The 14,344-nt window shown below is 54.3% G+C and overlaps 1 protein-coding gene across 1 annotated transcript in view; it reads right to left on the reverse strand.

The window, feature by feature from the left end:
* Nucleotides 1-8,983: 8,983 nt before the first annotated feature.
* Nucleotides 8,984-14,344, reverse strand: part of ODAD1 (outer dynein arm docking complex subunit 1) — a 24,316-nt gene continuing 18,955 nt past the window's right edge. Inside the window, exons 9-16 of the mRNA XM_040634244.1 lie at nt 14,170-14,342; nt 13,866-14,000; nt 13,025-13,107; nt 12,740-12,908; nt 10,806-10,969; nt 10,599-10,702; nt 10,191-10,269; nt 8,984-10,122 (exon numbers count right to left, since the gene is read on the reverse strand). Coding sequence (XP_040490178.1) covers nt 9,577-10,122; nt 10,191-10,269; nt 10,599-10,702; nt 10,806-10,969; nt 12,740-12,908; nt 13,025-13,107; nt 13,866-14,000; nt 14,170-14,342 — 1,453 coding nt within the window. The 3' untranslated portion in view covers nt 8,984-9,576. The remainder of the gene's footprint in view (nt 10,123-10,190; nt 10,270-10,598; nt 10,703-10,805; nt 10,970-12,739; nt 12,909-13,024; nt 13,108-13,865; nt 14,001-14,169; nt 14,343-14,344) is intronic.

Genomic DNA, 14,344 nt, shown 5'->3' on the forward strand with positions numbered 1-14,344 from the left:
AGCGTGTGACTCTTGATCTCAGGGTTTTGAGTCTGAGCCCCACATCAGGTGTAGAGATTGCTTAAATAAATAAGATGGAAGGAAGGAAGGAAGGAAGGAAGGAAGGAAGGAAGGAAGGAAGGGGAAAAGAAAGAAAAAATTCACAGTTGAGAGAGGTCCTGTGAATGAAAGGAATGTGAGAAAAGCTTCATTAATTTTCTCAAAATACCAAGCACGTAAGGACATATTGGAAAAGAACTCAAGTCTTCCCTGAAGGACGGAAAGGTGAGAATTCACACATTTACATGTTCACATCTTGTGAAGGTAAGGTCTGTGGAAAGCTTTTCATCTTTCAGCTTTATGGTTTTTAATTTTTTTATTAACTATTGATTTTTTTAAGTAGGCTCGGTGCCCAGCGTGGAGCCCAGTGTGGGGCTTGAACTCATGACCCTGAGATCAAGACCTGAGCTGAGATCAAGAGTCCCATGCTTAATGGACTGAGCCACCCAGGTGCCCCCTTCTTTGATCCTCAGTAGACATTTGTTCTCACGTCGGAGAGAAACCCCATGAATCTAAGGAATATGGAAAAGCCTTCAGCGTTGTCTCTGGGAAGACTCCTCACGGCAGTAAGGAATGTGGGAAAGACCTCTTTAAACACTCACCCCGTAACTTACACAAGAGACCACATGCGGGAGAGATACCGTGGTTGTAATAGAAGAAAGTCTTCTGGGGCGCCTGGGTGGCGCAGTCGTTAAGCATCTGCCTTCGGCTCAGGGCGTGATCCCGGCGTTCCAGGATGGAGCCCCACATCAGGCTCCTCCACTGGGAGCCTGCTTCTTCCTCTCCCACTCCCCTGCTGTGTTCCCTCTCTCACTGGCTGTCTCTCTGTCACATAAATAAATAAAATCTTAAAAAAAAAAAAAAAGTCTTCTATAAGATGAGTACATAGATGGAGAGAAACACAGTGAGCCTTACGATTGCTGCTGTTACATTGTCTCATCCTTCAACTGGGACCAAAATTCATGATCTCCAGTTTTTCTTCTCTAATAAAATCCTATACGATGACGAAAATCCCTCTCTGTGCCCTCGCGGCTCTGCCATGTGAATTTCGATACGTAGTGGCTTCGTTTCAATTTACATACAGGTGGTCTCACCGATGTGAAGCCTGGTTTGAGCCTCATTTAATTCAGATTGGGGTTTAGGGTGCCCCGTGATAATATTTTCGGTCAGTCGGTTGTTACTGGTCATGAATGGACTGCCTTATGGTCAGAGTATGTGGTCTTTATGATGCTGATAATGGGACACCTGTTCTGATGATCATTTCGATCTCCTGGGGCTGAGTCTGCCAGTTGCCTGAGCAGATGAATTTTTCTCATCATCTTTACTAAGGGTGCATAGACTTGTTTTTCCAGAGTTAGCAGTGTTGAAGGCTTTTAAATGCATCTTCTACATTTTCTCATAACTGATGCTGGGTAGAGCTTACATCCTTGACAGAATTCACTGGCTTGGATTCCTAGAAAGCTGTTGGAAAGTGGAGACTGTTTCTCATTCTTCTTCTCTTAACTAAGTTCCCTTTGCTCTCTTTCCCAGTTGCTCCCTGGAAATTGGATGAAATTCCCTGAATTAGCACAAGCAACTTTGGGATCATTGGAACGAAGGTCATGGCCTCAGTAACACAACCCTCCAAACACAAGAGTCCTCACTCCCCTGTAGCAGGTCTTTTGGGGTGTCCCTGGCTGCAACAGACTTCCTTTCTAAACATATTAAATGAAGTGAACCCCTAGTTTGAGTAAGAAGCATCTTAGGGGGAGATTTTTATAACTCAAGAATAAATGATAAAACTAGTATGGGGCCAGTGTTTCTTGTTTTTTGTTTTTAAAGATTTGCATTTAGGGGCGCCTGGGTGGCGCAGTCGTTAAGCGTCTGCCTTCGGCTCAGGGCGTGATCCCGGCGTTCTGGGATCGAGCCCCACATCAGGCTCCTCGGCTGGGAGCCTGCTTCTTCCTCTCCCACTCCCCCTGCTTGTGTTCCCTCTCTCGCTGGCTGTCTCTCTGTCACATAAATAAATAAAATCTTTAAAAAATAAAAAATAAAAAAAATAAAGATTTGCATTTATTTATTTGACAGAGAGGCAGCGAGAGAGGGAACACAAGCTGGGGGAGTAGGAGAGGGAGAAGCAGGCTTCCCGCTGAGCAGGGAGCCCTATGCGGTGCTATCAAATAAATAAATAAAATCTTAAAAAGTATTTTAGGGGGCGCCTGGGTGGCTCAGTCCATTAAGTGTGGGACTCTTGATCTCAGCTCAGGTCTTGATCTCAGGGTTGTGAGTTCAAGCCCAATGTTGGGCTCCAGGCTTGGCATGGAGCCTACTTAAAAAAAAAAAAGTAGTATTTTAGGCAGGACAGTGTTGTATGATTCCTTTATATGGAATTTCTAGAAGAAGTAAATCTAGAGACAAGGTTGCAGATCAGTGGTTGCCTGGGGTCGGAGGTGGGACCAGAAATTGACTGCAGGCTAGCAGGAGGGAACCTTTGGGGATGGTGGAAATGATCTAACACTGGACTGTGGTGACGATTGCACAACTCTGTAAGTTTGTGAAAAATCACTGAACAGTCACAGACGGTGGATGACTTTGACAGTCCGTAAGTCATGCCTGAATGAACCTGTGAAAGCAGGAAAGGAGGAAGGAGGGTAAAAGACATCCCAGGTCTTGGACGTCCACAGCCACGTGGTGCCCGAAAGCTCTGCTGAGTTCAGCTTTGGGTATTTGGGGGGGACCTGGGGGCAGGGGACCCAGCCTGTGGATGAGAGGGCTGTCGCGCTTGGCCCTTTCCCCCCAGTCCCACCCCCTTCCTTCTTGGCTTACTGCTTTGTCCACGAATCTGGGTGCATTCAGGGCCTCCCCATTTGCCCAGACCGTGCGGAGGGAGCTCCATGCAGAGGAAAAGGACCCTGCCTGGGAGTCGGATCCCTGGACTCCACTCCAAAGAGTAGCAGGGAGGGAGGGCTGCGGCTTTGGGATTCCTTCTGCCCCCATGCCCACGTCCTAGGTTCCTACAGGTGCACCATGGGAATTTGTAACAATTGGTTTAACAAACATATCAGGCCCCTTCTAAGTGCTTTACAAATATGAACTCGTTTCATGCCCACGGCAACGCTAGGCCGTGGGCCTATTTCCCCATTTTATAGCAGAGAAAATTGCGGCACAGAGAGGCTAAGCAAGCTGCCCAAGGTCACACAGCCAGCTGAGGAAGGGATGGAATTCCACCCCGGGCTGTCCCGCACCACACTTGTCTCTAAGCCCTAAGTGGGGAGGCGTCTGGCGGGGTCGTGACTGTGGGTTCTTTTTTGTGCTCCCCACCGGGATGCAAGCTCTGGGAGCCGCCCACTCTGTCTGGAGGACAGAGAGGCACTGGATGAACATTGCAGAATGAAGGGAGGCTTGGGGCTCCGGACGGCCGAATCCCTTCCTGACCGCCTGAGCTCTCCCGCCGCGCTCTGCTCCGGGAGCTGTATTCCTGGCCGGGGTCTCCAGCCCCAGCAAACGGGATCCTCGGGGCGACGTAAACGGGCCTGGACTGTCGGACAGAGCAGAACCCGCTTTTGGCGGGGCACGCGCGCCACCTGGCGGCCGAGCTCCGCCAACACAGCGCCGCCGGGAGACCGGGAAGGTTTGCTCTGGGCGAGGTGGGGCCGCGTCTGAAAGGGAGTGTTCCTGGCGAGGGTCTGGAAATCAGTGCGAGGCTGGGGGCCGTCTCCCAGTGGCTTCCAGACTTTTCTGACCGTGATGCACAGTAAGAAATCATTTCACATTAACATAGTTTCAGGAAATGCCACCCTGTACGGTATGATTTTTTTTTTTAATTCTACTCTGTTCCTATTTTGAAATTCTGGTCAGATCCCCTCAAATTGATTTACTGACTCTAACAAGTCTCCACTGACAATCTAGGAAAGGGTTTTCCACTATCTTAGATTATCTTCAGGTGGTTTTGTTTGTTTGTTTGTTTTGGGTTTTTTTGTTTGTTGTTTTTTTCCCCAGCTGACAAAGATTACGATGGAGAAAGTCTTAGCACCCAGATGACTCCCTAGTGGTATTTTTCCACCACGTTGTGCTGTTGCCAGGGATCCCCCACCAGCTCTGATTTCAAGATAAGCTGGGCTCAGAGAGGTGAAGACACTTGTCCAAGGCCACACAGGTTGTATGCGGCCGTGCTAGTTTCTGCCTCACTCCTGGAGGATAGAATTCACTAAATGCTCCAGATTTCACTGCTATTAACTACAGTTTAATTCAGTCCTTTCTCCACTTTTCCGATAAGATGGAGCTGCACTGGCCGGCTGGTTTTTTATACTGTGTCATGTAGATTAATGACATTCCAGAGTTCACGCTTAAATATGTGAGTCTCCATATGGAACAGAGTGAATCCAAGATGGCGCAGTCTTCGTGGAGGTGACAAGCACTAGCATTTCCACCACCATCACCACATCCCCTTCTGACGCCAGCAGCGTCACCAGCATGACCATCGTCCCTGCTGTCAACCACGTCGCCACCTTCCCTCACCCCCACCAACCCCACCCTGACACTCATCGTCACCACGGTTGCCAATGTCACCACCACCACCTTGAAAGCAGGGATCGGGAAGCCCCCCGTTGTCTCCTAGCTACAGCCTTGGTCCAGCGAGCCTGCATTCTCCGTCCCTCTCCCCACCCAGGGCCAAAGGGGATGTGACTGTGACATCGAGGGCAGAGCTGCCTTCTTGGGAACCCAGAGCATTCCCGGTTTGAGTCTCTGGCTTCTCTGTCAGTGGCCTCGGGTGTATTCTGGGCTCACGGTGACCGTCTGTAAACAGCGAGCCCAGCCCTGGACCAGGGGAAGGCGGAGGAGGGTCTGCTCAGTGTAGGTCTAGGACCCTTGAGGGGGTTGGGAGGAGGGGCTGCTGAGGTCACTGGGGTCACTGTGCTCACTCTCCTGTCTTCAGAAAGAGAGAGGAGGAAGTCATTGTGGACAATAGGTAGGACAGGTGGTCACGACTCTGCTCCACACCAAGATGAGACTCTCTGGGTCCCAAAGGTGAGCGCGGGAATGGCAGCTTCACTTCCAGAAGCCAGGAGAGCTGCTCTTTCCATTTCCTTCCTGAAATACCAGTTTTTACATTTCTTGTGCCCTGTTCTATCCCCGGAAGCTAGTACAATTATGGCACATAGTACGGACTCAATTAAGATTTGTCAAAGTAACGGGGAGGGAGAGAGATGTCCCTCTCCCCTGCAATTGTAAGGAAAGAAATAGTGTTCTTTATCATAAAGTTAATTCAGAGGATCTGAGTTGATAAGGTGTGAAGAAGACAACCTTTACGAGAATATTAATTTTGTCCGGTGCACTAGAGAGATTGTGGAAATTACTAACTCCCTCCAACGGGCTCTGTTCCTTATTAATATTACTCAGAAGCAACTTCAACAGGGTTTCCTGGGATGCCAAAAACTATAGAAATTGTGGTCATGTCCGGTGACCGTTCGCTCTGGAAGGTGTTCACCGGATGGGTTGTCTTCCATTTGCTGCCTGGCTGACGTCCTGCATGTAGGCTACAAATCCGAGTAAGCTTTCTCATCAGATCAGGAGATCAATAGCCTTTTCCTCTTTTCCCATATGCATGATGGAAAATTAAATCCCATGACTCGGATGGATTAATTATTTTACAAATAAAACTAGTGAGCCCACGTGGAATTACATGGTACCCGGACCTCATACGACTAACGTCCGGGATGGCTGAGCGTGGGAGGTGGCGACCCCTGCTGGCTGCCTAGAAACACACAGGCTCACCGTGAAGCTTGTTAATTCCAAACGGGCAATTTGTTTTAGTCTGAAAGGCACACCAAAATAAACTACAAAGGTCTGAATCAAGAGAGAACCTAATTTCCGTTGTTCTAATTTTCTCATATACTCTTTTTTTTTTAGGTAGGCTCCAAGCCTAATGTGGGACTTGAACTCCCAACCCTGAGATTAAGCGTGGCCCCTCTGCAGAGGGAACCACCCAGGCACCTCTCGTCTTTTAAATTTTTTTTTTAAGATTTTTTTTTAAGATTTTTTAAGACAGAGAGAGAGACAGCCAGCGAGAGAGGGAACACGGGCAGGGGGAGTGGGAGAGGAAGAAGCAGGCTCCCAGCGGAGGAGCCTGATGTGGGGCTTGATCCCAGAACGCCAGGGTCACGCCCTGAGGCGAAGGCAGATGCTTAACGACTGAGCCACCCAGGCACCCCTCGTCTTTTAAATTTTTATAAACGTTTGTTGATTCAAAAAGGAAGTAATATCCTTCCTAGAGTCTTCTAGCAAACATACTCCCTTACTGTTTAAATGTGCGTGCTTCTGTTAGGGATTTCTTCATAAATTTTGTACCTAAAATTCTGTATCGAGAATTCATCACTTGTACAACAAAAGAATGACTGGTACCACCAGCCTCTTAGTCTTGCGGTGAAAATATGCATTTATACCTCTGTGGGCTGATAGAACGTCACCGGTAGAGAACACACAATTTGTCGTTCCACATTACCCGTATTGGAAAGTGCACGCATGAAAGTTAAGAAGTCCGATTAAAGTGTTTTGCTCCTATAATTGACCCTGTGATGGTGTGTGTGTGGGTGTGTGTGTGTGTGTGTGACAGTAACCTGCGTGACTGCAACATCACTGAGACCCACAAGTTCAGGGGTATCCCACTGAAATACGCAGGTGGTAATTCATGCTTCGAGGCAAGACCAAAGCCAACACTGATCGGCACATTTTGGACAATTACTGAAGCCAAGGCCAAACTCTGATGTACCCCAACATGATTCCCCGACTCCCTGCCCATGTGGAGGGCATTTAGAGCTTTCATATAAGGTGGGAAGCCACACCTTCCTTTCCGGCTCAGGACCCTGCTCCAAGATAACCCTCTGCAGTGAAAAGTTCCTTAAAACCTCTGTGATCTAGCAAAGGAGCAAAAATGGGGTCTTCCTGCATTAGCATATTTTAATCCCCATCTTCAGATTTGTTTTTTAAGATTTTATTTATTCATTTGACAGAAATAGATACAGCCAGCAAGAGAGGGAACACAAGCAGGGGGAGTGGGAGAGGAAGAAGCAGGCTCCCAGCGGAGGAGCCTGATGTGAGGCTCGATCCCAGAACGCTGGGATCACGCCCTGAGCCGAAAGCAGACGCTTAACGACTGAGCCACCCAGGCGCACCGTGATTTGTTTTTTTTTTTTAAGGGTCAAGCCAGGGAGGTCAAGCACTGTCCACTTAAGGGGACCTGGTTGATCTCCTGGAGGTCAGAGGTCATGATATCCCACTAGAAAGTTCTGGAAGGCTGCGATCACAACTAGCTTATGCACCGTGGGTTGGGGTCCAGAGGGTAAGACCAGCCAGTCCATTTGGGGTCCGCTTGGCCAAGAGCACATCCTGGTTTATCTTGAGACTATCCTCCTGCTATTTAAAGTGCCTTCCTGGGGAGCCTGGGGGCTCAGTCGTTTAACGTCTGCCTTTGGCTCAGGTCAGGATCCCGCGCTCGGCTCTCTGCTCAGCGGGGAGTCGGCTTCTCCCTCTCCTCTGTGATATCTCTCGCTCTCTCTCAAATAAATAAAAATAAATTCTTAAAAAGATATAAAGTGCCTTCTTTTTAGATCAGGCTTTTGTACTGGTACCAAGGAGACCGTTTTTGGTTTTTTCCGTTCTTTTTGTTGTTGAAGGTTTCAAATTGTTGAGGCATTAGCTTTGTTCGCTGGCAACAGAGCCTTTTTGCTGGCAAAAATTTTAAGGCAACTTCCATTTTAAAAAGGTTTGGAATTGGGTAGGCACTACAAGTCAAGGTTTTTGCTTTTGGTTTCATTCTCTTTCCTGAAAAGCCAGTACCGATGGGGAGGCCTCCCCAGATGACAGGGCCAGGTGAGGAGAGAGGAAGACTGGGTAATCCGAACGAGTGAGAAGCACTATGTCAATTTCTGCCTTCATGGACCGTCATACACATGATCTCAGATAGTTTCGAGCATTATATTCTGTGCTGGATACTGTTTCTAAGGCTTTACATGGACCAGTTCATCTCTTCGCACAAGTCTTTGAGGTGCGTACTATTATCCACCTATTTTACGGACAATGAGCGAGGCCCAGAGCATTACCTTCCTTGATTGGGAAGGTGGATGATGGAGTATTTGTCTGGATTTGGTCAGATTAAATTCAGACAGGGCATCGGCAGGACGGGAAAGAGGGACCCACGGTGTTCTAACCCCCGTCCCTCCCATACCACCCCACAGCGGGGAGAGGACAGTCTGCTTCATCTCTGTGACCCCCTCTCTCCTTCCAGGCACAGGGACGGACTGCACTTCCCACCACCTCTCCCTTTTGAAGTTACTCATTGTCGAATGACCTGCTCGAGCCAACAGATGCGCGTGAAAGTGACGTGCGTCATATCCGGGCAGAGGCTGCGAGACCCACTTCAGCTTTGCCGCTTTGTCTCTCTTGACGGTGCCAAAGAACTGGCAACGCTCCGGAGAGATGCTCTTCCCTCGGCCTGGGTCACAAAGATGATGTGGAGCAGAGCCCCAAGGTGACCCACAAAAGACCGGTAACACTGGCGAGTAATCAACCTTTGCTTCACGAGGCCACTGAGGTCCTGGGCTTCTTTGTTACTCTAGCATCACCCAGCCTATCCTGACTGATACATCCTAGTTTTCAGTAAAGCCTGGCATGTAGTGGTCTCAAAAAAAAAAAAAAAAAAAAAAGGGGGCGCCTGGGTGGCTCAGTCAGTTGAGCGTCTGACTCTTGGTTTCAGCTCAGATCATGATCTCATGGGTCGCCCAGCCCTGCCGCGGGCTCCCTGCACAGCGGGGAGTCTGCTCGAAGATTCTCTGTCCCTCCCCCCACTCGCTCTCTCTCTTTCTCTGTCTCTCTAAAATAAGTAAATGAATCTTAAATGAATGCATGCATGCATGCATGCATGAATGAATGAATGAATGAATGAATGAATAGCAGGGACTAGAGACAAGGTCATGAATTTCCGGGCTGGAGGTAGAGGAAACAGACACATCTCAAGCTTGCTCTCACATATACACTTGCAACCAGGCTGGGGTAAAAGTCAGGCTCTGACCTTTATTTCCTACGGTCACAGTTCAGGCCGACCCTGACATCATTGCTCCAACTCTTCCCCCAATGCTCAGTACTGGGAGCTCCTGGGGAGGGCGAGGAAGGAGGAGCTACAGAGACAGGGACGTGAGGTACAAGGAGAGCCTGGAAGATGGATGCAGGAGAGGGGATTAGAGGTGCAGAAGGTGAAACAGGACGTGGTGGGGCGGGGGGACAACCGGAAGAGTTAGGGCAGTGCTGGGGAGAGAGATACGAATCCAGGACAGAGACACACTAAATGGAAAGCTGGGAGAAGAGGAAATTAGAAGACAGGAAGGGAAAGGAGGGTTTGGAACGGAAAGGGAGCAGGAGACAGAGCTGAGGACATGGTGAGGAGTGGATGGAAACAGACGGTCACGGTGCAGGGCAGATGCAGGGCGGGTGCAGACTTATGCGGGGAAATTGAGGCAGAGATGCCGAGAAGGCTAGCAAGCAGCCACGGGCAGGCTGGGCGCCCTAGTCTTTGCTGGTGATGGAGCCCGGGTCGGTGCTGGAGGTGGGGCCAGGGCTCGAGGCTTGGCCTCTGCTGGACCCGAGGCCTCCACTCGACTCTGACCCGGTGCCTCTGCTCTCCGCACCTGTGCGGCTTTCCTGGACACCGCTGGACCCTACGTATCCGGTGGACCCCAGGTAGCTACTAGAGCTGGGGGTCCTGAAGGTCACACGGCCCCCCGTGGAGCCCCGGCTGGAGAGCGGTGCTCCCATGGCGCTGGTGGAACCGAAGGTCACGTGGCCTACGCTGGAGCTGGGGTCACCAAAGGTGACACGGCCGACGTTGGAGCCGGTGGCACGGCCTGCACTGGATGTCAGGATGCCACTCGTCCTCTGGCTCAGGATGGACCCAGGGATGATACTGGGGCTCTTGGCGACCACAGCGGGTGAGCCTGAGGCGACCCTCTGGGTACTGGAGAGGCTGGGTACGCTCGGGGTGCTATCGACCTTCCTCACGGCCTCAGCCAGCTCCCTCAGCTGCTGCTCCCGCGCCTGCTCCCGCGCCTCCAGCTGTGGGGCAGGCGAGTTAGGGTCCCAGGAAAGGGCCTGCCCCAACCCCGCGGGGCCCCCATCCTCACCAGTTTTTTCACTTGGCTCCGCAGCTCTTCCGCGCTCATTGGAAAGTCGTCTTTGGCCTCAAAGCCTGGGGTGTCCTCTCTAAAGTGGGGGGAAGGCAGGAAGGGAGGACACTCGTGGCCACAACGGGCCGATGGCTCCTCGTTGCTAGACCCAGAGACCGTTAGCCAGGCCCTGGCCAGCCTGAGTGCCCTTCGGCTTTCTGGTCTACTCGGGCCCAGTTCCGTTCTCTGCAGCCCGGACTCCTTCTGGTCCCCCCAACGCACCCACTCCTACCTTCTACTCTCCACAGAGCCACACTCACCTTCTGGTATCCAAGAGCCCCCCCAAAACCCTCCATCCCATTCACTGTCCCCTCAGCCCCCGTGGAATGTCCTTCCCCTGCTCCTGCCACCCGCCCTGTGCCTCACTGGTTGTCCGGGAGCTGAGGCAGGGCCACCTTCTTCGGAAGGTCCTCAGGGCTCTGGCCCAGAACCAGGAGGGCAGCGTTACCCAAGCTGGAGGAGCTATAGTTCTGGAGGGTGGATAAACCAGTGGTCAGCTCATCCCCAAGGCCCCGGCATCTGAGATTCGGGCTCCCTGTCCCGCCCCCGCCCCCGAGCCCCCTGCATCTCCACCTGAAAATCTAGGTAGGCCTGCACAGACAGAAGGTCCACCAGCCGCTTCTCGATGAGGCCCAGGAAGAGGCCGATGTCCCGGTCTCGCATGCGGGTCTTGACCCCCAGGAGGTCCTTGATGACGGTGTTGTCACACCGGGCCCTGGTGAAGAGCTTCTGGATGTCTGAGGTTGGGGGGGACAGGCTGTCACAGACTCAGCGCCCGCTGGGGGCCCGCCCTCTCCTGCCCTCGGAGGCTTCCCCCTCCGACAGCCAGGCAGCAGGAGAGCGTGGCCGTGGGCCTGGCCACGGGGCCCAGAACCACAGAAGGCAGAAGGTGAGGGAGGTCAACGGGAAAGCTGACAAAGGCACCATTAACTTTCAAGGACTTCTCACACCTCCGTCAGAAACACCCGACTTCCCTCTCACCCAGCAACCCCGCACCGCCCCATCTCCCCCAGAGAAGCATTCACATGGGTGCTCCACGGGAGAGGTCGGAGGACAGCCATGTGCCACCAAGGTTGCCTTCTTTGTTTTTTTTTAATATTGGCCCCCACCTGCACCCGACCGGATTAGCCGTGGCCTTGGCTGGCCCACCAGCCACTGCCATGAACCACCCTCGGCTCTCACAGTTGGCCCGTGCGTGGCCCACTTGTATCTGGTTACTGTCTCAGGGGAACTGGCTACTGTTGGTGACATTAGAAGGCACCTTGACACAAATCCGCCGCCCACGGCACTGAGTCTCCACTTGTCCCCGAGCTGCCTCCACCTGAGCTCCCAACTCCTATATAGTTTCCTGCTGGGGTCCCTCCCTGAACATTGAGCTCGGGGGCATCCCCAAACCCACTCCTTTTCCCAAGTACCCCCGCCAGGCCAGACCCTGTGCGGACCCCGACACCCCCCACACTGCCTGTCGGTCTGATACCTTTGGGCCCGTCCCCTCCTCTCCATCCTCCTCCTCCAACCTCTCTGTCCATGGCCTCTCCTGCTCACAGCCCTCCCATGGCTCCCCAGTGCCCCAGCCTGGCACCTCTTCAGAATCCGCCCCCCTCCACCTCCCACTCACACCCTTGCACCCCTTCTCCACACAAAGAGCCTACATTCCTACAAGTATCTCCAGGCCTCGGCCCCACCTGCTGGGGGCACCCCCACCCCCAACTGTTCAGTTAAATCCTCATCCTCCAAAATCAGCCTCAAGCATCACCGCTTCCAGGGAGCCTGCAGCCGCCCCAGCAGAGCCGGCTTCAGCAAGCGGCAGGTGCAGGGGCTCAGGGCGCCCGCATTCAGGGGGCCCCACCTTGGGCTTGGTCCTCTGCTGTCCTCATCATGTTTAACAAAGCGCCCTACCTTTTCATTCTGTGCTGGGCCCAGCCGATTCCGGCAGAGTTGAGGCTCCCACAGTGCCTGAGGGCCCTCCGTCCTAAGCCCTGGGATGGTGGCGAGTACCCAGCACCCCTGCTGGTCTCCTCCCACCCCTGCCCTGGGGGGCCTTCTCACTTAGCACCAGGCGTGGTGCGGTCCCGCACGGTCATGGTCATATCAGGACAGAGAAAAGGAGGCTCTGGAGCTAGGGGAGCTCCTAGTGTGACCCCACGGTGGCTCCTCTGCTTGCTGGCCCAGGACACCTTCTCAGCTTCCCCACGACGGCCGGCCCATCTGCTTCTCACCACCACCCACCAGGTAGCACGGCCATCCTGTTGCCAGGGGGGCTCAGGCCCGGGAAACCACACACCAAGCTTCCCAAACGATGGAGCTGGCTTCAAACCCAGGGCAGCCTGACTCTTGAGCGCTCTACACCGGAAAGCAGGACGGACGGACGGACGGATGGATACGGGATGGACAGACAAGCCAGCGCACGAAGACGCTGTGGAACGTCTCCTCGTGGCCGGCCCGGCTGAGCCCTCCGGGTGGCTCATGGCATCCTCCCACATGAAAAATTTGGGCCAGGCGCTCACCGGCCTTTAGCTCCTCCAGCTGCCGCCGGAGGTCACGGAAGCTGGCCTCCACCCGGACGGCCTCGGCGTGCACCTCGTCCGTGCGCTGCTGCAAGTCCTTCCGCTGCTGCTCTTGCTGCGCGCGCACTTTATCCTCGCTGGTGCGCGTGCTCGCCAAGGCCTCCTGCATCTGCCGAGCGGAGCACGTGCCCATTGCCCGGGGCAGCTCGGGGAGGGGGGCGGCGGTGGGCAGAGGAGATGGGGGACCGGGGAGCGGAGGGGGAGGGGGAGGGGGGCCTCACTCACCTCCTTGATCTCCTCCTGCAGATGCTCCAGCTCCGAGTTCTGCTCGTTGATGAAGGTGAACTCCGCGAAGTTGCGCTCCTCCACTGGAGAGAGGCGGGAGAGGCGGGTCAGAGAGCCGGCGACAGAGGGACACACACGACACGGAAAGAGAGATATCGAGACAGACAACAGACACAAGCGCGCAGAGTCAGAGAGAGACGGAGACGGAGAGGTAGAGGCACAGAAAGCCAGGGGGACACAGAGGAAATCGGAACAAATCAGAGTAAGAGAAAGAGACAGGGACGAAGTCAAGAGAGACCCAGAAATACTTCGAGACACAGACACACAGAGGAAGAGAGAAGAGAGGGCGAGAAAACAGCGGAGGTAGGGAAAGAGCGACCCGGGAGAGGACAGCAACAAGCACCCGGAGGGAGAAACACAGAGGTTGAGGGAAGATCTGGAGAGAGACCGGGAGGCCCGGAATGGGGAGGAAGGGGGAGATAGGGGCGGGGAGACATACACAGCCAGAAACAAACGGACATGAAGACGCACGGAGGGGACTGAGAGATGCAGGCCAGAGGGAGACTCACACAGGAGAAAGGGCTCAGAAGGCTCTAGACGGGCAGGGAGAGAGACTGGGGACAGCGCAAGAGAGGCAGAGGCAGGGCGGCCGGGAGAGGGGCGAGAAGGGCGCCAGACGCCCGAGTCTGCAGCGCAGGTGCCCGAGTCCCCAGGGCCCAAGAGGTGGCCCTCGGTGACCGTGACAAAGCTCAGCCTGCGCCTAATGAGGGGGGGGGGTGTTGCTGGGGGGCCCCCGCACCTGGACCTCCTCCCTCCCCCCGCCGGCGCGGCCAGTACTCACTCTCCAGGTACTTCTCCACCAGCAGGTCCGGGTCGCGCTCCCCAGTCAGCTGGGACAGCTTGTTCATGGCGTCCTCGCAGCGCATCACCAGCTTCTCCTGGGAAGTCCTCCGGAGGCCCTCGGCCACCTCCCGGGCTGGGGGAGGAGGGGCGCTGAGGTCGGCGCCCGCGGCGGCCAGGGGCGCAGAGGGGCCTGGGCAGCCTGAGCCAAGGCCGCGCGCGCCCCGCCCGCTCCGCGTCCGGAGACCCCGAGCCCCGCGCGCTGGCGGCCTCGCGGGCTGCGGAGGCGGCGGCCGGGGCCTCACCGCGTTTCTCGCGCTTCTCCACGACGGCGGGGTCCGGCTGCCGGTCGTTGTTCTTGAGCTTGAGGAAGCGGTGCAGCTGCTCCAGGTGCGCGATCTGCCGCTGCAGGGTCTGCACCTCCGCGTCGTTCTGGGCCACCTCCTTCTCCGCCCGCTCCCGCAGCAAGCCCATCTTGCT

This window comes from Ursus maritimus, unplaced genomic scaffold (assembly GCF_017311325.1).
Source record: "Ursus maritimus isolate PB19 unplaced genomic scaffold, ASM1731132v1 scaffold_19, whole genome shotgun sequence".
NCBI classification, from domain to species: Eukaryota; Metazoa; Chordata; class Mammalia; order Carnivora; family Ursidae; genus Ursus; species Ursus maritimus.